Source organism: Rutilus rutilus, assembly GCF_951802725.1.
Source record: "Rutilus rutilus genome assembly, chromosome: 22".
Lineage (NCBI taxonomy): Eukaryota > Metazoa > Chordata > Actinopteri > Cypriniformes > Leuciscidae > Rutilus > Rutilus rutilus.
The window spans coordinates 25,430,664-25,457,259 of NC_140227.1; the positions used below are offsets into that span (position 1 = coordinate 25,430,664).

At 39.5% G+C, this 26,596-nt stretch overlaps 1 protein-coding gene across 2 annotated transcripts in view; it reads left to right on the forward strand.

Moving 5' to 3' along the window:
* The window catches only part of cntnap5l (contactin associated protein family member 5 like), an 80,419-nt gene that overhangs the window by 45,513 nt on the left and 8,310 nt on the right, over nucleotides 1-26,596 (forward strand). For both annotated transcript variants that reach the window (XM_084395612.1, XM_084395611.1), the window contains exons 4-15: nucleotides 5,663-5,810; nucleotides 6,573-6,776; nucleotides 8,022-8,206; nucleotides 9,598-9,741; nucleotides 11,157-11,427; nucleotides 11,589-11,738; nucleotides 12,332-12,503; nucleotides 13,036-13,142; nucleotides 15,621-15,740; nucleotides 24,334-24,534; nucleotides 25,437-25,593; nucleotides 26,309-26,436. In XM_084395612.1, coding sequence (XP_084251738.1) covers nucleotides 5,663-5,810; nucleotides 6,573-6,776; nucleotides 8,022-8,206; nucleotides 9,598-9,741; nucleotides 11,157-11,427; nucleotides 11,589-11,738; nucleotides 12,332-12,503; nucleotides 13,036-13,142; nucleotides 15,621-15,740; nucleotides 24,334-24,534; nucleotides 25,437-25,593; nucleotides 26,309-26,436 — 1,987 coding nt within the window. The remainder of the gene's footprint in view (nucleotides 1-5,662; nucleotides 5,811-6,572; nucleotides 6,777-8,021; nucleotides 8,207-9,597; nucleotides 9,742-11,156; nucleotides 11,428-11,588; nucleotides 11,739-12,331; nucleotides 12,504-13,035; nucleotides 13,143-15,620; nucleotides 15,741-24,333; nucleotides 24,535-25,436; nucleotides 25,594-26,308; nucleotides 26,437-26,596) is intronic.

Consider the following 26,596-nt stretch of genomic DNA (forward strand, 5'->3'; position numbering starts at 1 on the left):
GAGTCCAGATAATAATTTTTAGCTCGAAAACTGCGTCGCCTTCTTAACTTAACTTTAATCTCTCCTCTTTCAAACAAGGTTTGATAGATCAGAGTTAATTGACCTCCGAATTGAACTTTACAAGCGACACAAAATGTCAGCAGTACCTTTAAAATGCAAAATAATAATGATTATAATTAAAAAATCAATAATTGCCGTCTGTGTATTGACTCTATATTGGGATGAAAGAGTACACAGTGTTATACTATATTGATTAGCTTCCTCTCACTTTAGTTCAGAGCATTCAAATACCATCACATTGGCCAAATGAAGAAACAAGGAAGTTGTTAGACAACAAGTCAGTTATAAACCTAACCTTTATAAAAAGATTACATGGAGATTGGTGAATACTTTGGGAGATGTTGATATCCAGGAAACTTGAGAACAATCTGTGGAGCAGCTTGCGTAATACAAATTTAAGATGTTCATTTGGAAATGAATATACAATTTTATTTTATTTTATATAAAAACCTTCATAGTTGCAGACACTTTGTTTGAACAAAGTACCATCATCTTTTTAATAGCTTAATTCAAGGCTTAAGAATTTAAGTTTCAGTGAGTGATATTTACAGTGTGTTGCGTAGTGCTCTCTGCTTTGTGTATCTCACTAATGAATGTCTTTGAGAAGCTATTGTACCTGTCTCTGTCTCTCTCTCTCTCTCTTTCTTTCTCTCTCTTTACCTATATGCTGAATGAACACACAAGCTAAGCCTATTGTTCAGTACAAGGATTAAACTCACTTGTAAATTAAGTTTTCCTGTCATTGTCCACTGGGGTGTTGGGGGAAGTTCAAAAAGCATTGAATTATTCCGCTTTTCTCTGAATAAATCGTACATGGAGCATTGCTGAATTATTTATAGAACTTTGCTTTGCACTGTTTTTTCATGCTTTGTCTCCCTTGCAAATGTGTGAGCATAAATGATATGATACTATAGACGTCATTACGAAAATATCTAAAGGTATGTCAAAATTGGCCATCCACATTAAACCGATTTGTATACTGTAAAGGGGGTATGTCGTACGAGACTGTCTACATTAAACCATCATGTGTAGGTCATTCAAACACAATCTGCCAGTATGAAAAATTATATTAAACTGAGTAAGGGAGTACAGGACTGGCTTTTCCAGAGATTGTGGCTATTCTGAAAATGTAACATTTTAACGCTTTTCCTCTCAAAAACAAAAAGAACCAAACATGGCATAAACTCACTGTAAGGTTTAAAGAAATAGTTCTCTCATTTGTTGATCTCCAGGAGAATAATAATAATATTCCTGAGAATGGTCGCACTGTTACATTATATAAATCCATTTCCTCCCCATTTTCTTTGCGTTCGACATTTTTTTCTTCTATTGTTTTCTCACTAAATTAATTATTAATATCAAGTTCAAAAGCCTCAAAGACATAAGTCCACAAAGAGAATAAAATCAGTCACATTGCACTTGTGAAAGAAATAGCTATGTATATTTTTCAGCTACGGTGACTGCTTTCACCTTTTCTGGGAAAATTCTGACATTATTTTTATTTCTGTATTTTATTCATTAAAAGTAGATCATTAAATATATGCCTGTTGACTTGAAATTTGTAATGATATCCCACTAATTTACACCACACTACAGTCATGCTGGAAGCTTGTCAGTCTTTAGTCAGAGGTTTATTCATGCTCACAGTCTGTGCGCTAGGGCTTAAAATTCACTCGGCAATGAACAAACATTCCAGTCAGTCTCTCCTACAGAAAAAAAGGGAGATCTTTCTCCATCTGTAAGTTTTCTCATATTTTCTCATTGTTTCATCACACCCTTGATCTTTCATTCAATTTAATGATGTAGACAAGATGAAGGAAATTAGTTTATTCTGGTTTGTATGCTGTCGGCATGCGTTAGCTCCGTGAAAGAAAAACAGACTGGCCGCCATATTCCAAAAATCATTTGGCAACTTCCCCCATACAAGCTCGGGGAGTGATTTATTTTCAAGAATCCTTTAATAAAAATGGCAAAACAAAACAGCCCAGCAGAGATGAATCAGCACACAGCTGAAAGACCGAGAAGGTCAGAACTCATCAGAAAATCATTTAGTCTCATTTCATCATCACTGGGGAGCAAAGGACCAAACTCAAAAAGGATCATTTGTGCTAATTTAATGTTTGCATCGTACAAATCATCTAAATGGTGTCTGCAGGGCCTTTTTAAGCATGGAAGCTGTTTTGTTGTAGAGCATTTAATAAACTGTGCTGTTTGACCACCATTCAGCTTTGTTTTGTTTAGCTGTGGTCTACAAGACAAACCAGCACCAAACCAAGTCTAATATTATACAGGGAAATTAGCATCAGCTTACATAAACATATAAAGAGGTAAACAACCATTCAGAATTTTGGGTTCAGTACGACTGGAGTAATTCAGCTCTGCCATCATAGTCATAAATTACATTTTAAAATACATTAAAATAGATAACAGTTATTTTACTGTCACAACATTACTGTAGATCCTCATGCTCACTAAGGTTGCATTTATTTGATTAAATACAAATAAAAGCTGTAATTTTTAAGCCGACCCCAAACTTTTGAATGGGAGAGTACTTAAAATCTTTGATTTCAGTATTAGCATTGTGTCTATTAAAGGGATAGTTCACCCAAAAATGAAAATTAGCCCATGATTTACTCTCCCTCAAGTCATCCTAGGTGTATATGACATTCTTCTTTCAGACGAATACAATCGGAGTTATATATAAAAAAAAACAATTCCTGGCTCTTAAGCTTTATAATGGCAGTGAATGTCCAGGGGGTTAATAAAGGCCTTCTGAAGCGAAGCGATGCGTTTGTGTAAGAAAAATATCCATATTTAAAACTTTATAAAGTAAAATAACTTAGTGGTGTTACGTATGACACTGAAGCTTCGATGTGCGTATCATCGCACATGCGACACAATTTCTAGTGAAGCCCCGTATCGGGGTGTGTATTGGTTTACTAGAGTCACGTGATCAACGACAAATGAAGCCTCACTTTCTGTCCAATCACGTGCGCGTTTCGCTTTGGGTGTCAGAAGGCTCGAACCCCAGATCTTATTTAACGAGTCATTGTTGGCTCAGTCTGGTTGATTGGAGAGAAAATGAATTTATTTAATGAACACATCAAACACAAACATGTAAGGCTTTTATTTGTACACATAACATTGAAACTATGGAGTGTGTTGTGGTTGCTTCATCTGCCAGAGCTTCTAACACAGGCTTCCGGCTGCTTTATTTTAAATAACACCAGATTATAACCAGATGGCGCTGTTCTCGACACTCTCGAAGCTTTGAATCTTTTCCCGGAATAGTCAGGGGAAAGCCTCAGTGATTCATGAGGCTTCATTTCCCCATCCCTAAAATAACTAGCTTCCAAACTAGCTTCTGAATTCTGCATGCTGGCAAATCCTCTGATTATAAATGTGATGTTTTCAACCTGTGTTCCCCAGTCTTGTTCCATGTTTTGCAGTCCCTTGTTATGTTTAGTGTTGATTAGTCTCCCCAGGTGTTTCTTATTAGCCACGCCCCCTTGTGATCTTATTAAGCTTGTATGTCTGTGTATTTAAGCCCTGTTTAGTTCAGTCTTTAGCCCTATTCGCATGGTTTAAGTATTACCTGGTGACCTCTAGTCATTTGTAATAATTACAGAGGTTGTCTGTGATCTTAATCCCGTGCAAATCGGCAATGTCTGAAATTTGCGTTTGTATTTGTGTAGTTTTGAGTTTATTTAATAAAAGATTGCTGCACTTGGATCCTGCTTCCTCCTCTGCGTCAACCAAAACGTAACAATAACAAACAAAGTGTAGATATTATGAAAGATGTATTGTACAGTCAGCTTCATTGATAATAACTGAGATTTGTGAGATTGCGATGAACTGAGATGTCAGCTTTTTAGGAATTATTAAAGGTGCTCTAAGCGATGCCGGGAGACGTAACTTCTTGTTGACATTCGAATTGTTGTCAAACAAAACGGAGGCTAGCTCAACCCTCCCTCCTCCTCATCATCCCGTCTCCTCCCCTCCCTTCCGGCATAAAGGAAAGTCAAAGTAGTCACTACAAACAAAGTTAAGTTTTACTGATACTTCATTCAATGTGTAATGTCGCCAAGTTAGATAAATGCTTTTATATATTGCAGAAAAAGAGAAACATTATCTTAAAATAGTTTCGCCACCTGCGGTTATAACTATAACAAGTTAGCTCCCATACAAGGACGCAATAATAGCAAGATAACGTTAGCTTCGCGTTTCCCAGTGAGCATAAACAACGGCGGCGTCGTAAACAAATTTAGTCAAAGTTGTCAATAGCCTATAAATGAACATTCAAATTCATAACAAACAGTGGGTGAAAACAATCATTCACACAAATTGTCGCCCTACTGTGAATTTGCTTGATCATTAACAATAGAGATTGATCGCTAGCTGCAAGAAACATATGTTGTATTCATCAAAGTTAACGCTGACTGCATAGTTCTTGCTAATTACATCCTTGTGTTGGTTTGGCGAACATGAACGTCAATTTAGAAAGAAAAATGGATTTACCTGTTCTGCAAAAACAGAGCAACTGAATGTCAGATTGGAATCCCTTCTGCCGGCGGAGTTCTCGCCACCTTTCGAAGGTTTTTTCGATGTAAATTCGGTACTTCGCGCGTTCCTTATCCTTGTCCCTATTCTTTGCGATTTGTTCATCGGAACGTCGTCTCTTTGGTCGTGTGTCGGCCATAATTCAAACTTCCCTCTTCATGCTTCTCTCTCCTCCACACCCCCTTCATGTGTACGCGCACTAACCCCCCCAACCCCACCCTCATATACATATACATATAGTTTGTTGTGTTTTGTGGTGCGGGTGAGCCCAGTTTGTTTTTGTTGCCGTTTGTAGAGACTGTGGTGTCTAGAGAGACAGCGTTTTTTTACAGTGTGTTCAGGGGACAGGCAGCTAGCGGATAGTGAGGAGATGTTTGCTGTATGTGACAAAAAATGTTTTGGCCTAAAAAACGCGTGACATCACTTAGAGCACCTTTAAGGGAGCGCACTTTGCACGCATTCAGTCATGCCAATGCACGCAGTAACCTGCTTGCTTTTATGTTAAATGATCAGTGGTTTGTGAATGTTAATACTTTAATAACAAATAATTTATCGGGAGCATTTATGCTGATGCGTAGGTGGTGGTGACACGTAGGCTAACTTGAAAGTATTTCATGCAGCTACAGAAAAAAATCTATTTATACTTTTATATGGGCGGGAGCTGGACAAAACATGAATGTTGCGGGCGAGAGCGAAAAATCCATCTGAGATTTGTGAGATTGCGATGAACTGAGATGTCAGCTTTTTAGACAGAAGCGGGACAGAATCTTGCGGGAGCGGGACTGAAAAATCCATCCCGCGCAGATCTCTACTTTAGAACAGACACGGCCATTCACTGCCATTATAAAGCTTGGAAGGGCCAGGACATTTTTTTTTATATAACTCTGATTGTATTCGTCTGAAAGAAGAAAGTCATATACACCTAGGATGACTTGAGGGTGAGTAAATCATGGGCTAATTTTCATTTTTGGGTGAACTATCCCTATAAGGAATGTCTGACCAATATCACTGTATATGTGTATTTGTATGTGTATATTTACAGACGTTTACAGGGAACAGTGACACAGACACAGTGGTCCAACACAAACTCCCTCATTCAATCAGAACTCGATATATGCGTCTTCTGCCTCTTGAGGGAAGCCCCAGAGGAGGAATGGGTTTACGGCTAGAAGTCTATGGCTGCACATACAGTGAGTGATACCTTACATGAAATGATCTTTAGAAATCATGGTAGAGATTTTCCAAAGATTTTATTTTATTTCATTTTTTATATATAACTGAACTAATGATAAATTCTATCCCATACCACTAAAACTGACCATCACACAAACCTTTCTGCATGATTATATTTCATTAAGCCATTGTGTTGTATGTTTATTTAGCCCTTCTCCTATTAAAGCCGGTATGAAACGGAAATTGCTTTTCTTCCCTGTTGTGACATATATCCAAGTGAAACAGCTTCTCAAACAAGAAAAAGTGTTGGACGGGACTTGATTTTGTCCCTTGGGAATTGATTGGATCTTTGGATGTTTGTGGTTTGCTGTTGCTGCAATTTCATGTGAGTGACAGGTTGTCCCACCCTTAATTTTTAAAAAATAATAATGTGCACAGAAATCATTTATAATAAATATTCCATAAAAACCAAGAATTTTCTATTTTGATTTCATGGTCACTTAAAGCAGTGTTAATGAAGGTACTTTACTATCCTTTCCACAATGTAGGTAAAACCTGAAACACACACACTTGCATTAGTTTCTGTTTTTGCATATTTTATACCATACCTAATATCTGAAGTTCAACTGCATTCAAATATTCAACTCAGCTTAGTTTTCAAATCAACAGGAAGTACAAGAGCAAACAGATCTTGGAAGGTCGGAGAAAGTTCAGGCAGCGGAGGGTGTTCTGAGGGTGTTTTCACATTCTCTTTGATCTCCTTTTCCTGTCTTCCTCAGAGTCCGACGTGGCTGACTTCGACGGTCGCAGTGCCTTACTCTACCGGTTCAACCAGAAGTCCACCAGCACAGTGAAAGACGTGATATCCCTGAGATTCCGGAGCCATCAGGCAGAAGGGGTTCTGGTTCACGGAGAGGGACAGAGAGGAGATTTCCTCACTCTGGAGCTTCAGAGAGGGAAACTCATTTTGCATCTCAATTTGGGTGAGGGGAAGAGAAGGGCAGGTCACCAGATAAGCGAGAATAAGAAAGGAGTGGGATTTTTTTCCCCAAAGGAATAGGAAATTGCTAAAGAATCTCATCCCGTATTATTCAGGATGACCTTCTATCCTTTTATTCTCACTCAAGTGTATCTTGATGGATCAGAGAGTGAAATTAGAGAAAAGTACCTGAGTATTTGCTACCCAGTACTAGTACTTGATGGATGGATGGATGGATGGATGGATGGATGGATGGATGGATGGATGTACGGATGGATGGATGAATGAATGGATGGATGGATGGATAGACAGTTTGGTGGAGTTTTGCTGAAGTGCATGGCTGAATTCTTTGCTTTGAGGTAGCATTGTCAAAAGTACTGACTTCGGTACCAAGTCAGTACTGAAATTAAAAAAATGCGACAATACCAGCATTTCCCTCTAGCATTTTGAGCGCTGTTGAACGGATTCTTAAACGCATCTGATTGGCCATTGTGTTCACGCGCTCAACATACAGTATATGTCTCTGATTGGCCATTGTGTTCATTCGCTCAACATATATGTCTCTGATTGGCCATTGTGTTCAGGCGCTCAACATATATGTCTGTGATTGGCTACAGTGATCTACGCTTCTTTGAACTTTGGCGCTCTTCACCGAGCGCTTACACGCATACACACGGGAGCATTTGAAAGCAGGCGTCTATCAGCAGATCCATCTATCAGAGGATATATTAGGGATCCGTTGATAGATGCCTGCTTTCAAATGCTACCGTGTGTATGCGTGTAAGCGCTCGGTGAAGAGCGCCAAAGTTCAAAGAAGCGTAGATCACTGTAGCCAATCACAGACATATATGTTGAGCGCCTGAACACAATGGCCAATAATAATTAATGCAGTTAATTTGAATAAATGTAAACTCTGCCATTAGAAGGTGCGCACTAAACAAGCGGACTGAGATATACCTGAAAAAATACCATTGTATGTGCGCACATACAATGAGTGTATTTAGCCCAAGCACACAGCATTGTTTTAGGTGTTTGATATGTTTCATTGCAAAATATGTATCATAAAAGCTCATTTTTTTAGGTCCAGTGATAAAAATGACAGTGTGAACACTACATGAACGAGGACTAAATGTATAATTTTCTATTTTGGTCCAGAAAAAATAACCTAGAGAACCGAACTACAAGTGTGAACACACCTTTAGGTTCTAAAGTCTATGCTCCTAGTCTCTCTTCTGCTGTCTCCATACAGACGATGCCAAGCCTCAGTCTAGCGGTCGCTCATCTTCTGTCACGGTAGGAAGCCTGCTGGATGACCACCACTGGCACTCTGTTCAAATTGAGCGATTTAACAAACATGTCAACTTCACCGTGGATGGACACACGCAACACTTCCGCAGTCCAGGACAAGAGGACACACTGGAGATTGACTATGAGGTGTGATCTGAGTGTAAATTATTATAAATCTGAATTGTTTTCATTTAGTAAATTATGTGTCATTTGTTTAGACAAGACTGAAAATATGACTAAAGGCTATCCCTAATACACAGCAAACACCGACACAAATAAATATTAACAAATGTATTCTTGTTATAACAAAACAAAAAGAAGAAAAGAATAAGGTATATTACTGTGACATGCATAAAGATATCCCACTCCCTTGTTATCTGAAACCACATTTTATTCAATCTCTGTCACTGCAAACTTATGAAAGCCTGAAACAAAGTACCATAGAGAACAAAGTCAATGATTCCAGGAATCTCAGCACAGGTATGTGCAAAATCTAAATCGCTGTCCATAATTTTGCAAGCAATTGTTTATAAAGAAGATGTGCGCACAATATTGGAACTATTTCCATTTTAAACCATGAAGGCGAGCCAGTGGATATAACACAAGCAATGTGCAAACTTTGCTCTAGAGTTATGGTGGTGAAGAAGTCTCAAACCCCAGTCAATTATTCACTTAATATTTCTCTTTTGGCTCATAAGTAGTGAAAAAATGAGAAGAGAAGTATTTCATGTTTCATGTTTTTGAAATGAGTAAGCTAATCATTCATCTTTTATTTTCCTCACAACGTGTCGGTTATGGGGTGATGCGCAATAAAATTATTGCTAGTCAAATTAATTTTAATATTAATGTAATAATAAAAGTAGTGGTACAAATAATAATAGCCTAATTTAATACATTAATTGGAAATGATAAGGCCGATAGCTGATGCTTTTGACAATATCACTGGCTATCGTCAATACACGATATCATCATCTATCGGCGCAGCCTGGCACAGGGATTATCACAGGGCCCTTCAACAAGCGCCCCGACCAAGTGTTCCCCTAATATACTTTAATCTTTATTTTTGTTACACATTTTTTTTTGTCCTTTTCCAGCTTTTCTTTTCTTCAGCCTCCAACATATCTTCCATTCCTCCATTTATTCTTTTGTGTGTATACGTGATTATTTCAAACATGAGAGCACACACCCCAAATGCTTAAATGATTAATGGGTTCAATATTGAATGAAAATTGATACCATTTATTATAGATTAACCTCGTTACAAACAGCTAAAATATTTACCACTTTCCTTTTCTCTCTATTTTATCTTTTCTTTGTTCATTTAAAGAGCTTCCAATGTTAACAAGGGAAGCAAAGTTAGAATTTTTCTGGTATATAACAGGCCTATATATTCTATTTAAAATTCATATAAAATTGCCCTCAGAAGTATTCTCTGCTATGCAAACTGTATTGTTACTAATCTCTGGGATATGTGGTTGCTTTTGTGTGTTTGTGTGTATGTGTGTGTGTTTCTATGTGTTTGTCTGTCCTTATTCAAGCTCAGTTTCGGAGGAATCCCTTTGCCTGGCAAGCCTGGGACGTTTCTCCATGAAAATTTCCATGGCTGCATAGAGAATCTAAACTACAATGGTGTCAATGTCATCGACATGGCAAAGAGACGGAAGCCACAGATCTATACCGTGGTAAGTTTGAACTTTTACAAGTGCTAGTGTTACTGTAAATACCACTTTTTGCCTATATGCCTATATTGTGAGAAGCAATGACACCTTAGCTAGTTAGTTTGAAGACTTCAAATCCCACTCTTTGTGAAGGTTGTGAAATCTTGCTGTTCACAAGGCAATGTGAGACTTCAAAAGCATAGATTTGTTGATGTGTTTTTTTTGTATTGTGTCATTTAAACAACTTTATTCACACAAAAGGCATTTATATCCAATACAATTTGCAACAGTGTCACTTGGTAAATCACAGTAGCTCTGTGTGTTCTTCTAAAAGTGTGCTTTTGCAATTGTGTGAAGTTGTGTGCATCACACCATAAAAGAGCTCTCTTTCCCTAATTAAGAGGCTGTGATGTCTTTCCTCTTGTCCATTTCTCTCTCGCTCTCTCCTGATGGTCTAATACACTCATCACAGACAGGAAAAAAAAATCATTTTTTCTTACCCTCCCTCTTGTCAGAGGCATTTTAAGACAACGATCTTACCAGCTTATTGCAATACATTCCAAAGTCCAAGAGTTCACTGACTGAATGATGTCCATGCAGTGCTATAGCTATTTTTTGTACATGTGTCATGTGCACAATTGGCTTCCATGCTCATGTTGTAAATAGGAAACCTAAATGTTTCATCATTAAAGTGTTAAGAGGTATTGATTTATAGCAGATTTTTTTGTACATTTTGAGGTCTCCTTTGGGTTTTTTAAGCTCCATTGAGTCTTAAAATAGGTTTGATCAAAAAATTATCATTAAAAATGTTTTATATCTTAAATAGTACAACACAAATCTGAATGATCATTTTAAAAGGTCTTAAATATGGAGAAAAACGTTAATCACTATACGGCTTAATATGATTATGAAACTTTAAACGTAAACTTTAGATAAAATCTTTTGTCTAGATATTAATGGTATTTTTTTTACACATTAAACTGGTATGTATGTGGCTTTTTTTTTTTTTATGTAAACTATTGGGGCTTCTCTTTGGTCTGTCCCATCACAGGAAGAAAAGACTAACACCACTATTCATAATGTTCCATATATAGGTAGACTATTGGCACAATCATCTGATTATTGCCTTACTTTCTTTCTTGTTTTTCATAATACCTCTAATTCATATATTTTGATACGTTACATTATGGGACCCCAGTTTGAGAGATGCTGAACTATAGAGTTTTAAACTGTTCGCTAAGATGGAAGAAACTGCCAGCACACATTGCTATTGCTTCAATAATTAATTTGCTATGTGCCCACGCCCAACATCAGTATGATTTAGTATGACTCTTTGTTTCCATCTTTTCATTGTCCTTTCCTTTTTAATTCTGCTCTCCACATATTCATCTCTTCATTCTCTTTCATATTTTCTTCTTCTCTCTCTCTTCCTTACTAAGGGAAACGTGACATTCTCCTGCTCTGAGTCTTCGTCAGTCGCTGTGACGTTCCTCAGTTCCTCAGGCAGCTTCCTGGCGCTCCCTGCAGATTATTTAACAGAGGGTCTCACTGTACGCCTTCAGTTCCGCACGTGGAATCAGGAAGGGCTGCTGTTCTCAGTCCCTCTCTCTCATGATCCTGACCCCACTAACATGCTTCTGCAGCTCAGCCAGACCCGGCTGCTCCTCTCTATCTCTGGAGGGCCACAAAACTCTGCTCAGGTTTTCAGTGGTAAGATATGTAGGAGCAATAGCATTTCATTTGTTAATACATTTTTAGGTATTGTATACTGATTAAGTGTTGATGCAGATGATTACGTGATTCATTTATCACAGCTTTCATTCTGAGGCTGGGCAGACTGCCTTGTTATGCCTGTACTGTTTGTGTTTCAGGTCAGAATTTGAGTGATGGACAGTGGCATTCCATAGCCGTCGAGGTCAAGGGTCAAAAAGTGTCTTTAACAGTCAACAATCAGAAGCCTGTCTCCATGGAAATCATTGGCCTTAGCCAGAACGTGCAAAAAACAACCATCTACATTGGAGGTATAGCATTAGAAATGGAAATAGCTAGTTTATCCTGATTCTTGGAAAGAGTTACTGGCTATATTCAAATTCAGGGATGATAACTTATTTTGATCTCCTTTCTTAACTAGCCTTATGGCTGCAGGCAAAAAGCAGTTATTACCCAAAACATTATCCTGAATGCAAAGAACAATTTTCTTCTGCCTTATTAACTCTAACCTCCATCAACTGAACGTTCCTCATATTCCTGAATGAAATACAGGTTTGGAAAGCTCATTTCACACGCACAGCTGTTATTCCCAAACCTCCTTCTTTTTTTCTTGGAGTTTTTTTTTCTTTTCTTTTTAGTTCATTCATGCAGCTCTAACCACATTCAATTTCTGTAGAGGATAAATGCATTTTCTTTAATGCTGTTATTGAAATCTCTGACTCAAACTTTCAACGTCTTAACTAAGACCTCTAAATCTCTCATTTTGCTTACTTCTGAGACAATGCAGTCCTGCTGAGATTGTATAAGCTGCTTTGCAGAGATTTGTCTTTGTGCAACTTGGTATTAGTTGTGGATGTTGTTTTTGATTTAAAAGCCAGTAAGTTGGACTTTTCCATTATTTTAGGCTGCCCTTTATTCCAGAGCAATTTCATCTGTGAGAACCCCAGCAGAGGATTTCAGGGCTGCTTTCGTCTCCTGTTCATCAACAACCATCCGGTCAACTTCCTTCAGATTCAGCAGGAAAGCCTGAGCAACTTTAGCCAGCTTAGCTTTGATGTTTGCAACATACAAGACAGGTCAGTTTTCCCCATTGATTTCTTGCTCACACAGTTTTCTTACTACTTTTATGTGAATCATTATGCATGACTTAAAGCTATATAATTTGGCTCATAACCAGGCCCAGATAAAATTGGCAGAATTTATTTGCCTTTTCTATGCTAGTTTTGGAGGAAAATCTGTTAATGGAATAGAATTAAGAGTTAATGAAATGGGTTAAACAAAGCTCGGAGTCATACACTTTTTTAGCTTGAAGGATAACCAAATCAGTCAAAATATAAAAAAATCAAACATGCAAGTAGCAGGGAATGTGTAGAACTTTGTGAATGATGGCCATTCCAATTCTATGGAAATATTTTCAGGAGCAGATTCAATGTGGGCCAACTCATAACCTATAAGCATAGAATAATATTTAATAATAGTATTGTTTGTAATAATATTACATACAATGATAATAAAAAAGATGGGTATGAGAAATAAAAATGGTTATTATTACCAAAACTAAAAATCGAAATAAATTATCATTTCAAATGAACATGTTCATCCCAACAGGTGTTTGCCCAATCTGTGTGAACACGGTGGTCAATGCATCCAGTCATGGGACCAGTTTTACTGTGACTGTTTCGGAACAGGATACACAGGAGCCACTTGCCACAACTGTGAGTTATGCAAAGTCCCAAAACAGCCTATGTATGTTTGATTACTCAGATGTGAGTTTAATTTTGCTGTTTTTCAGCACATTACTGAATAATGAATAATGTGTGTACTTGGATTTATTTCAGATATCACAGATGCATTGTCAGAATTATAACTTTTTATTATTAATAAATATTAATTATAAAACATGAACTATAAACAAACACAAAAAGTGTTCAAAAGTTTTTAATGTGCGTTCACACCAGCCGCGAATAGCGCGTCAAATTCGCGCCTGCCGCGTCTAGTTATACGCATGACCACTTTGTGTTCATTCGCGCGTCAAGAGTGAAATTGACGTGCGTAAAAACAAAAGTTTGAAGCGAAATTTCCGCGCGTCTCGTGCGTCAGAGGCGAAATCCGGAGGCGAAAGTTTCGAAACCCGTTGGCGGCCATCTTTTTTAGATGTTTATCGAGCATTAGCACTAGCATTAATCTAGAGAGTCACCGCTCGTATATGCTCTGGAGAGCAGAAACAGCTGCGTAGGGGACATCGTCGCTGTACTCGGGTCCACCAGACCCTCCGGAGGGTTTCAGGAGTTTCACAATTTGCTCCAGGAGCTAGGTTTGGTGGACCTAACGGTGAGGACGCTGACGAGGACAGCATAGGCCGTATAAGGCCTCGGCCTCGAGTGGTCGCTGCCTGACGAACCCGCGCTGTACAGCCCGGCGCGAGGTTCACCCTCGCCCGCACCCACCTAATCTGTCATTTATTTTTGTTTTGATAATAAATGGAGCCAGCCTCCAAAAGTGAAACCTGTCCAGTGATTTTTGTTTTTTGTTTTTATACACTAAATTGTCTTTGTTGTCTTTACATTAGATTAATAATGTTTCATATAATCTAGAATAGATATGGAATAAATAGGCTAGCATTCAATACAAAATGAGTATCTCTCATATATTGAATTCGAGTTTTTATGTGAAAGATTTGCTTTGTTGTGCATTTTAGTCATATTACAAAATAATTTATTGAGGCCAAACATAAAATAACATTATAAACTGTCACTTCACCACATGACAGCAGCAAGCAGGCTCCTGATTGGTTAATGCGGCGCGAATTGACGCAGAAGTTCAGATTTTTCAACTCGGGCGGCAGACGCGAATTCGCGTCAAACGCGTGAATGCACAAAAAGCACTAATAAAATCATTCACACGTAACGCGTTTAACGCGCCAGACGCTCAATCCGCGCGAACGAGGCGTATTCGCGTCTACCGCGCCGCGCTCTACGCCTCATTCGAGCCCAATTTATACTTCTGCGTCGAACTCACGCCGTAGCTACGTCGTAGGCTGTGTGTAGCGCGCGTACCCTGACGTGCACCTCTCCAAAAATGTAACAACGCGTCAGCTCTACGCGGACGCAAGCGCTGTGATTGGTCTGCTAGGACCGCTCCCTTGGGTTTCACATGCTCCCTCTGCGCGCGTGAACGTGGACAACGACGCAGAAGTATAAATGAAAACCAACGCGTTGCCTACAGCGTAGAGGCTCCGGCGTAGGTCCAACGCAGAAGTATAAATCAGCCTTAACGCGTCTTTGAATTGACTTAACATTGAAATCACTCGCGCCTGACGCGCTATTCGCGCTAAACATTAATTATTGCATGCATAATGCATCACTCGACACCTGCAAGTGTAACAGTGATTTGAAACTATGCACTCACCAATTTGTCCATTTAATTTTGGCATCTGTGTCTATTATAGTATTTTGAGTAAGCTGTAATTATTTTCACCAGATGTATTTTTACGCTTCCTTGCTGTAATCAAATTTGTAGGATCAATATGTTCTAATCTGCCGCCACATGCATGGTTTCATCATACGCTCATGACTGTACATGTTCTCTGGAGGAGAGAGAGGCATGACAATGCCATCTGTTAGACTTATTGCATTAAAAGACAAAGAAATGTGATATTTCCTTTTTACAAGTCCTGCTGTGCGATTTACCGTCAGCAAAACAACACGTGCAACAAATTAGTTCTCTCTGCCGCACAGAAGACTTCTCTGTCGTGACAAAGAGGTCCCAGGAAAACAGTAATTACCTCCGTTTGCTAAATTAACTGTTTACAATGTCATGGTTAGGGAAGTTAATTTAATATAAATGAAAGAAGACTTGGTAGCACGTGACACTGTTTTTATTTGTGACTGATTTAACAGGTATCGGCTGTTTTTGGCCAGGCAGAGTGTTCTGTTTGAATGATGCTGCTGATTAACAAAAGTTGACAAATGTTTTTTCTTATGATTACACCTTAAACTTTAAGGCATAAAAAAAAATGTGCTTGATCTCACTTTAGTGTTTTTTTTGTTTTTTGTTTTTTACCTCCCACAGGCTCAGTATATCTGTGCCAAGCATGCTGATGTTCCAAAATGCAAGCATTCTGTAATCAAACACAACATAAACACAACAGCAGCAGATTTATTTCCATGATTTCTATGATTCATCATTTTCAGCAATATATGAGCGATCCTGCGAGGCCTTCAGGAAAACAGGAAGCCAGTCGAGTGTGTTTACAATCGACCTTGATGGGAGTGGACCTCTAGAGCACACTCAAGTTAACTGCACCATGGCAGGTGACTGATCTAATTATACATACCCAACTTTGCACATTTCTACACGTATTATACACTGATGTTCATCATGTTTAACATTATTCAATGATGAAGCTCAAACCTCAGCACTTCTCATTTACAAACCTGATTCAGTGCAAGGACAGGTGTGACCTCAGCATGTGTGGGGGGACTGCCTGGAGAAATCACACATCTCATTAAGTTAGTTCAGCATCTCATGCGGCTGTCTAGTTCAGCAGGTTGGATTAGGGTTGGCCAACCTTCTCCCATGGAGCCTCCAGTGAGGCAGATTTTTTGCTCAAGCACCACACAAACATCCCTGATTCAGCTAGACTGGATCCAACGAAGCAGTTGATTAGTGTTTCCAAGACATCTAGATGGTGTGATGTTGCTGTGGTTTAGATGTTTTCGTGTTTTCTCTAGACTGTGGGAGAAATCACTAAGAGTAATTTGTGCCTATTGCTAGCGTTGTTTATTTCCAGTGATGTATGACGGATTATAATCTTTCCATAATTTCTTCATCATTTGAGCAATTACTCCTGCTACAAACTGCACGTGACAGCTGTGAGAAATTCTGTTTTTTGCACTGAAATACAGAGTGCAGAAGGGCTGCTAAAGTGAATGAATTTAACCCTATGGGACCGATTTACTAACAGCGTGTGCCAGTGCAAACCCTCTTTTGGCGTTGAAAAACTATTGACAGGATTTACTAAAGACACGCCGTGAAAAATTGGCAATGAAAAGCTGTGGGCACAACACAGTTATTTTTGTAGCTGACCTTATTGCATGTGTAGGAGTTTCCCTTTCAGGCATAACATTTATTGGAGGAAAGTATTTCAATAAATCACGCAACGTGACTTTACTATGATTTGCGGTAGTCAATTTTCTTGTATTTGCACCATTATTTAATACCAAAAGGGCATGTCTTAACTCATTTTGAGCTAGACATGGCTGCATTTGTTCTTTAATTTGCGCATTGTCAGTAGATCACCCGCAGAACTTTCCGGTTCCATCTTCTCTTTTATGGGAATGCAGCATCATGCTTATTTGCCCTGTTTAGTAGATCTGGCCCTGTATGTGCTATTTTTGTAGTAACATTACACTGTAATGTAACACAAAACAAAAATGAGAGGAATCATAACTATTTAAATAAAATATAAGCATATGTGATGTTACAGAGGGACTTCTGGGAAGGGACTTCTGCCCTTTTACCAATACAATTTTGTAAATTACAAAAAAAACATAAATTTGGCTATATTTTACAGTAAAATTACATATTATATGATGTTAATAAGATGTCCAGGGTATATGTATAGTCTTTAAGTAAAGTATATGTATAGTTAGATTAATTATATGTGCAGTTAGTATTTGTAAATGAATAGTTTGGTTATATATTATATATTTATAGTTAGATACTTATTTCAGTAGGTTAGCTATGTAGGTTTATATGTTATTCTTCGTTGCAACGTGGTCCTGCGAGGCATTACATTTCGTTACACTGTATGTCTCCACATATAAAAGAGAACGACAATAAAGCTCACTTGACTTGACTAAGCCCGTGTACTCTATATGGTAAGGTAACCAATTGACAGGTTTTTACTGTAGGATTTTTACAGGATACAATATATAGCAAAATGGGGGGGAAAACTGGTTTACTACCTCTCCAAGACATGTGGGGGCAAGCAGATGTATCATCTGCCTCAGGAAGAATGTGTTTTCTCACGTCTCCTGTCAGGTTTCATCACCAATTTCACCGACCTTGGTTTTTGGCCTCTGACATTACTCTCTGCTGCATCAGATGCTGGGCTGATTTGTCTCTGAGATAAGACTGTAATACATTATATCATCACGCAGGGAAATTCAAGCCCCATTATGTCAGCAGCAGGGAGGAGTGCAGGTAAAGAAAGAAAAAAATCAAGATGCGTTTCTGCCTGCAGAGACTGGCAGCACATACTAGCTGAGACTGATAGCTTAATTTTTCTTAGTTTCATAGGCAGCAGGTTTTGGCTCTGATGTTATTGGCGCTGCAAGCCAAACTGAGAGAAGTAAGCACCGGGAAGCTGTCATAGGCTGTGACCACCTGCTGCACTTTGGCACAGCTAAGCTGGCTTTACTTTACCAAGTCAGCTTTCACTGAGCTTTATTCAGATTGCAAAGTTAGCTTTGTCACGCTGAATGCATTTAAAGATCTGCAGACCCAATACAAATAGACCTTTTCTCTCAAGCGACGCCAACAAGCACTGGCAAGAAAATCGTTTGAAACTGACCCCAATTACAGGAGCTATTAGCCATGCTAATTCTGCAAGACACCACAAACCGGCACCTTTAGACATCACACGTAGCAATTTCAATGTGCATAGTGTAGCATATACGCAGGGTATATGTGTTAAATCACAGATGAATATAGCTATAGAAGGTTAAATAATGATTGGGCTACAGAAGATAAAGTTCATCTCAAGGAGGTGTTGAAAGAATAAATAATAACACAGAGACAGATAAATTAATTTTGGTGTTGGTACCATATATTTAAGTGAAAACAAAGACAAACAATAATAATAACAACAATACCCAAAATATTTCAAATCTGCAGAAAGGTTCAGTAGTTCACAGGGAACCACAAACAAAATATAACTCAGAAACTGGAGAGTACTCAGATCAAAGACAGTCCACAACACACTATAGGACTATATGCTTTGCTCATAAAAGATGAACACCATGTCCAAATAACACGAATGGTCCGTGAGATGCAATTAGCCTAGTCCATGAGCCAGAGCTTAATGAATGGCTGTGTGTGTGTGTGGGTGTATGAGAGTGGAGGGGGTAAGCAGAGCTGCACAGCCTCCTACCAAACCCACAAAGGCCGATGATGTTATTAGGGCAGGTTCTGTTCCAGGTAAGAATAGCTCGCCATCAACTGGCCCGCAACTGGCCGCACCTGGCCTGTATTAAATAAACAGGACCCATGGTTTAGTCACTACTCATAATATAATTTACCTACTAGCTAGTTTTATATTCTATATTTATGTGTACACAATAATATTCAAAATACTACATAAGCAATTGCCATAATTATATTGACAACAAAATCGTATAAAATACTCAAATGCATGGAAATAACCACCCATAAATATTGGGATTATTTACAACATAACATTCCATTCAATACAATTGATCATCTTGTCATTCAGTATATAAATGAACCATTTAAATACTTAAAACCATAGCATTGTAAAGGTTTACATTACAATTCATGGAACCCAATAGAAACTCCATAGGAGCAAATGGAAAGCTAATGCCACCAGCCACCACAGCTCATATAAATACATTTAGATGGCTTAATGTTGTTAGCATTAGCGGAAACAATCATTATAATAACTAAGGATGCCAATAATGATGCCAATGCCAATAGCAACATGCTAGCGGACACAACAACAAACAGACTCACCAATTCCCGCAGATATTCGACACACCGCGGCACCAGTCGGCTTCTAAAGACAACGGTGATGAACACTACAAGCGCATACTAGAGTTAACCAAGCATTTAAGATGGAAAATAAGCAGAAAAACCATTGTTTGCATAGAGACATACCGAGTGCAGCTGCTCCGGTGGCTTCCCCCTCACACTACTGATTGGGGAAACTCACCGCAGCTTGTAAAACGCGCTCACGTGCTATGATTGGTTGAAAGCGTTCACTGAGACTACCATGTGACTCCTGCACAAGATATGAATGAAGGGTGTGTTCAGGTGAAACAGAACCATAGAATTTTACTATTTATATTTTACATTAATTAATTTAATTAATTAATTTTACTATTATTCTCTATATTTACCCTGGGTTACACCCTCCCCCCTTTAAACTCATGCACGTCCCCGTTGCATGTCGGAGCACTAGACGACATGAACCGCTGAAACAGTGTCAGACGCAGATGAAATACTTAAAGCATCAGACAGGCTATGGAGCAGAGACTGAACTACGGAGATTAGGGGATTACCTAAGATCGAGTATTGTAATCGCTCAGGCGGTACTCTGTGTCGTGTCGAACGTCTGAAAGTCAAGTTATTGTCAATTATGTCATTGTCAACTGAAGGCTCAACAGGAACAGTAGGCAATGGACTGGATTCTGCAAGAGGATCTTCGTTCAACTGGATTTCGGTAAATGTCTCTTCAGGTTCAGGTAAGATCTCAGTTACAGTTTCTACAACATCTTCCTCTTCCACAGCTTCCTCTTCCTCACAGGACTCAGACCGCTCACTGCTGATTTCTGGCACAGACGACGCAACTGGGGCTGGAGGACTGACAGGAGGTGGAATAGAAGAAATACAATCAGCAACATCACTGGGAAGAACGGCATTTGGAACTCTGCAGTGTCTTTCCACAGTGAATCGAGATACAGATGGATCGAAGATAAGTGGCTCCACATCTTCAATGTGATCATCACTAGCAAGTAAATCGATCAAGTTGTCTGATTTCTGGGTTTGCTGGCGAGTTCGCGGCTTGGCAACATGGGCACACTCCAGTGACGGAACATTCTCAGCTACTGGTAGAAAGCTACATGGCAGGAGGAGATCTCTATGTAATGTGCGCGGTGGTCCATCTCTATCCTCTGGCGTTACAGTATAAACAGGGAGTTCACCAGCCCTTCTGACCACAACATAGATGTCCCGCTCCCACTTATCTGAAAGCTTGTGCTTTCCTCGGAGACGTACATTCCTTACGAGCACTCTGTCTCCCACTTCCAATGCTGACGGAATGACTCTCTTGTCAAACCGTGTTTTGTTCCGCTCGGCTGTTTTTAGAGCATTTTTGGAAGCGATCTGGAAACTTTCTTCCAAGCGTAATTTAAGCCCTTGCACGTACTGAGAATGAGTTTTGTGTTGCAGTTCGCGCAAAGGTAGGCCAAAAGCCAGGTCGACAGGAAGACGTGGGGTTCTACCAAACATTAATTCATATGGGGTGAAACCAGTTACGTCGTTTCTTGTGCAGTTATATGCATGAACTAATGGCTTCACAAAGTCCTTCCATTTTGATTTTTGCTTGTCTTCCAAAGTACCCAGCATCCCCAGCAACGTCCGATTAAATCTTTCCACCGGATTTCCTCTTGGGTGGTACGGCGTCGTCCGACACTTTTGAATACCAGCAACTTCACACAACTCTTTGATCAATTTTGACTCAAAATCTTGACCTTGATCCGTATGCAACCGTTCGGGAATTCCATAATAGACGATGAAATTATCCCATAAACATTTTGCTACAGTCCTGGCTTTTTGATTTGGCGTTGGAATGGCCACAGCAAACTTGGTGAAATGATCGGTCAAAACGAGGATATCACGGGTGTTGCTTGTGTCGGGTTCAAGACTCAGGAAATCCATGCAGATTAATTCGAGAGGACGAGATGTTTTGATGCTGTACAGTGGAGCAGCTCGTTCAGGAAGAGCTTTCCGTCGCACACAGCGACCACACGTTTTGATCTTGTGCTCAACGTCATTAGCCATCTTTGGCCAGAAAAATCTGGTGCGAACAAGGTCTAAGGTGCGCTCAATTCCCATGTGGCCCATTTCATCATGGAGACTCTTTAGCACAGCTGGACGAAGACACTCTGGAAGAACAAGTTGGTAATTAACATCTTCACGGTCTTGCCGTTTCCTGTAGAGGACTCCATCAATCAGCTCAAACCTTGCCCACTCTCTCAACAAGAGAGGTAATTCGGGCAGCTCTGTTCTGGCCATTGGAGGGATCTTTTCTCCAGTCTCCATCTGATGAATCAGCTCTCGAATGGTGGTATCAGCCCTCTGTTCCTCCTTGATGCTGAGATGAGACAGGGCTGAAGGTAGCTGACCCTCTTCAGTGGTATAACTGTCAGGGACTGCCTTTGCTGTGATGGAGAGGAAGCTGTTGGATGTAGATGTTAACAGACATGTCAGGACTTAGATGTTTCACCATGTCAGCAGCTGGTGGCAGGAGACTGTCGAGAATTTGTCGAGATCGTTGGATTTCAGATATGGCAGGATCACTGAGAACCAGATCCACACTAGACCGCCATGTGTCATAGTCCACTTCATGTTGTGGTCGTGGCACCTTTCCAGAAAACACACGGAGTCTGTGGGAAGAGCGCAAATGCACAGCAGTATCCTCAGACTTGACAATATGTTCTACCACATACCTCTGTAACTCAGGAGGGTTGAGGTCTGAAGCAGTGAAGTTGATAGTGGCACGTCGCTCCTCTGGCTGAGCTATGGGAACAGTGGCTAGCAGTGAAGATGGAGCAGCCATTTTATACGGTGACTGAGTTGTTGCATTCACTGAAGACTGCTCTGCCTTAACACCAACACCGGCTTCGACATCAGGGCGCAGCTCTGAGATTGATTTGCTGATCTGGCCCATCATCTCGTTCAGCACTTCAGCATAGTTTTGTCCAGTCAGTTTAGCAACTTCTTTTAAGTCCGCTAAATATGTCTGAGTTTTAAAACTTCCCACATTTGCAGTATATATTTGAGATAGATTCTTAATGTAATAAACGGTACCCGTCTCGGAAGTTTGCTTATATGGTAGAAGTGGATTCAGTAGAGTCAAAGGTAAGCCAGACTCAAACTCAACCACGAGCATATCGTGAAACTCAGACTCGGCCGAATCAATAGTAAGAGCACGATTTATCCTACCATACTGCTCGAGAAACCCTTCCACTTCATCAGCAACCTCGGACTCTGTGACCAATACTGCATTAGGTATTTTAATGTCAAGTGTTTCAAAAATATTCATGGTCGAATTAATATTGGTGAGACTGATTGTTCAGAAATGTGTATATTAAATACCCTTTCAAGACCTCCTGGCTGGCTCGCCACATTTATGTAGCATATACGCAGGGTATATGTGTTAAATCACAGATGAATATAGCTATAGAAGGTTAAATAATGATTGGGCTACAGAAGATAAAGTTCATCTCAAGGAGGTGTTGAAAGAATAAATAATAACACAGAGACAGATAAATTAATTTTGGTGTTGGTACCATATATTTAAGTGAAAACAAAGACAAACAATAATAATAACAACAATACCCAAAATATTTCAAATCTGCAGAAAGGTTCAGTAGTTCACAGGGAACCACAAACAAAATATAACTCAGAAACTGGAGAGTACTCAGATCAAAGACAGTCCACAACACACTATAGGACTATATGCTTTGCTCATAAAAGATGAACACCATGTCCAAATAACACGAATGGTCCGTGAGATGCAATTAGCCTAGTCCATGAGCCAGAGCTTAATGAATGGCTGTGTGTGTGTGTGGGTGTATGAGAGTGGAGGGGGTAAGCAGAGCTGCACAGCCTCCTACCAAACCCACAAAGGCCGATGATGTTATTAGGGCAGGTTCTGTTCCAGGTAAGAATAGCTCGCCATCAACTGGCCCGCAACTGGCCGCACCTGGCCTGTATTAAATAAACAGGACCCATGGTTTAGTCACTACTCATAATATAATTTACCTACTAGCTAGTTTTATATTCTATATTTATGTGTACACAATAATATTCAAAATACTACATAAGCAATTGCCATAATTATATTGACAACAAAATCGTATAAAATACTCAAATGCATGGAAATAACCACCCATAAATATTGGGATTATTTACAACATAACATTCCATTCAATACAATTGATCATCTTGTCATTCAGTATATAAATGAACCATTTAAATACTTAAAACCATAGCATTGTAAAGGTTTACATTACAATTCATGGAACCCAATAGAAACTCCATAGGAGCAAATGGAAAGCTAATGCCACCAGCCACCACAGCTCATATAAATACATTTAGATGGCTTAATGTTGTTAGCATTAGCGGAAACAATCATTATAATAACTAAGGATGCCAATAATGATGCCAATGCCAATAGCAACATGCTAGCGGACACAACAACAAACAGACTCACCAATTCCCGCAGATATTCGACACACCGCGGCACCAGTCGGCTTCTAAAGACAACGGTGATGAACACTACAAGCGCATACTAGAGTTAACCAAGCATTTAAGATGGAAAATAAGCAGAAAAACCATTGTTTGCATAGAGACATACCGAGTGCAGCTGCTCCGGTGGCTTCCCCCTCACACTACTGATTGGGGAAACTCACCGCAGCTTGTAAAACGCGCTCACGTGCTATGATTGGTTGAAAGCGTTCACTGAGACTACCATGTGACTCCTGCACAAGATATGAATGAAGGGTGTGTTCAGGTGAAACAGAACCATAGAATTTTACTATTTATATTTTACATTAATTAATTTAATTAATTAATTTTACTATTATTCTCTATATTTACCCTGGGTTACACCAGGGAAAGGTGCTAGTGTAGACTACCACACTCTCATCATTTCACACCCTCCTGAAAGAGTGACCTTCTGTTCTCTGCTTAATATTCATCAGGTATTTGCATACGACTCCATCACTCCGTTAATCTCTCATTTTCATTCACAAGCACATACGGTCGATTGAGTGCAGGCTTGAGAGGGTTGATACACGTTCGGAGTCAATGGGGATTTCAGTCTTTACTAGTTTTTCAAGTGTGCTGTTTCTTTGTGTGTGTGTGTTTCTTGCACAGAAGATAAAGTTTGGACTGTGGTGGGGCACGATTACACGAGGCCCATTGACATTCGAGGATCCACTCCACGCAGCCCTTTCGTTCTCATCTTCAACTACACCATCTCACCATACCATCTCCGCTCGCTCGTGACCTCCTCAGAACATTGCCAACAGGAAGTGATATATCGCTGCAGGAAGTCTCGGCTTTTTGACACCTGGGGTTGGTTCTGCTTTCTTACTCTGGCGCACTGAGTTTATCTCATTGTTTTGTGTGCTGTACCGCTGAAATGTTGTCTTTTTATGAAGTGTGTGATTTATGTTACCTCAGGAATTCTAATCCTGTAAATTTGGCTAATATGCTGCAAAGGAACAAAAACATACCTCACAGCTAAATGATTCCCAACAGCAGGTTATTACCACCGATATTAAAGGGGCTCAAGTGTGACATGACGACGATGTGCGATGAATGATGATGTTCACTTAAAAAGTGGTTATACTGTAATTTTTGTCATGCAGGGATGGTTGTGGGACGTGATGAGAGCATTTGAATTGCAAAGGCATGCATAAAGCCTTTAAAAAAGATTATAAGCTTTTTACGCTAAATTATTCCATATGATTTTTTCTGCACACTGCTTTAATACTTTTGACTCTGTGGGGTTGATTTGCTTAGGCTTTTTACTGGGTTGGAGTTAACTTATCCTCAAACATTTGGCTCACTCTTTGGATTCATTTTGATTTGTAAAATGGGAATGAGATCCAATAAAGCCTTTGAGCAAAGATCAACCTTTGATCAAACATTGTTCAGATGTGAACCTCCAGCACTAGACATCTTGCATATCTGATTGCCATTTGTCGCTGGCTAAGCTCTTGGCCAGATCCCTGCACCGCTGTGATAGCAGATGTCTGGTCACGCACATTGTAGCGCTACTATAACGGCTACTTGACTGACAGGAGCCTCAGAGCCCATTACTGACCTGCAGGAGCAGGATACCAGATGTCATCATGCATGACTAATTACATTAGACTCCAAACAGTGCTGTCATTATTAGCAAAATTATTTAATATAGAATATAGAAATATCAAAAATTATTTTTATCCTTGGGGCATTTTGTCAATTTTCAGATGGAACGCCTCTGTCGTGGTGGCTGGATAGAGACGGAGTGAAACGAACATATTGGGGAGGATTTCTGCCTGGGGTCCAGCAGTGTTCATGTAGCTTGGATGGCAACTGCAGGGACATGAATTACTTCTGCAACTGTGATGCAGACCAAGACATCTGGTAAATTTTTTATTCCACAGTGAATCAGACTTGCCAGGTCTGTGTTACAAAAAAAAAAAATCCCATTGGCCACTCAAACCTAGCCCATTGACCCTAGCCCACATATCAAAACTCAAAATATGCCAATCCCATACCTAAAATATTTTATAGTCACTGTTATACATTATACACAATTTCAACTTGAAAATCACTGTAGAGTAGTAATCATAAACACAGTTTGTTTTCATAAAGGAGCTCAAAGGCTTCTCTCTTACAAAACGTGCCAGTTTTATCATTTGTAGAATATAAAATATTTTAAAGCATTTCAGTCAAATATAATTTATGCATTATGACAAACCTTTAACCTTCGGGTAAAAAAATAGCCCAATGGACTTGAGCAATTGTTCCTATTTTTAAGATAATAGGATTGTTGTTTTTCATAGAATGAAAGAAAGAAATCTGAGACAGATTGAAGAGTTTTAGTCAATTAAAATGCTCTATGCTGGATTCACACTTTAAAACCCTTCATTAGCTTTTCTGTTAAAGCGAGTGAGACAAGCAAAAAGCTTAATACTCGCCATAGGGCAAGTATTACCGTTTTTTAAGCAACAAGTGAAGCATACACACTCCTCGGAGGGCAATTGTCTACCTCAGAGAGAGATTAAAAAGTCTTTATACTGGCCTTTCGCTCATTACTTCTCTTCCACATTCTCTCATTCTCTTTCTCCTCCTGCAGGGCAAATGATACTGGTGTGCTGTCTTATAAAGACCATTTACCCCTTAGTGAGATCGCCATCGGAGACACAAACCGGACAAACTCACAGGCTGAGCTTCATATTGGACCGCTGCGTTGCTATGGCAACCGTGGGTGTTTTGTTTACCAAATTTAAAAGGGGAATGGGGGGTAAAACGGCTCTCTACTGAATATATTTTCATATTTCAAAATGCAAAAGAGATGGACCCTTTTTTATCAAATTCAGAGCACAATTTGCTTTTCAACACGCTGTGTGTTTTCTCACCTGTC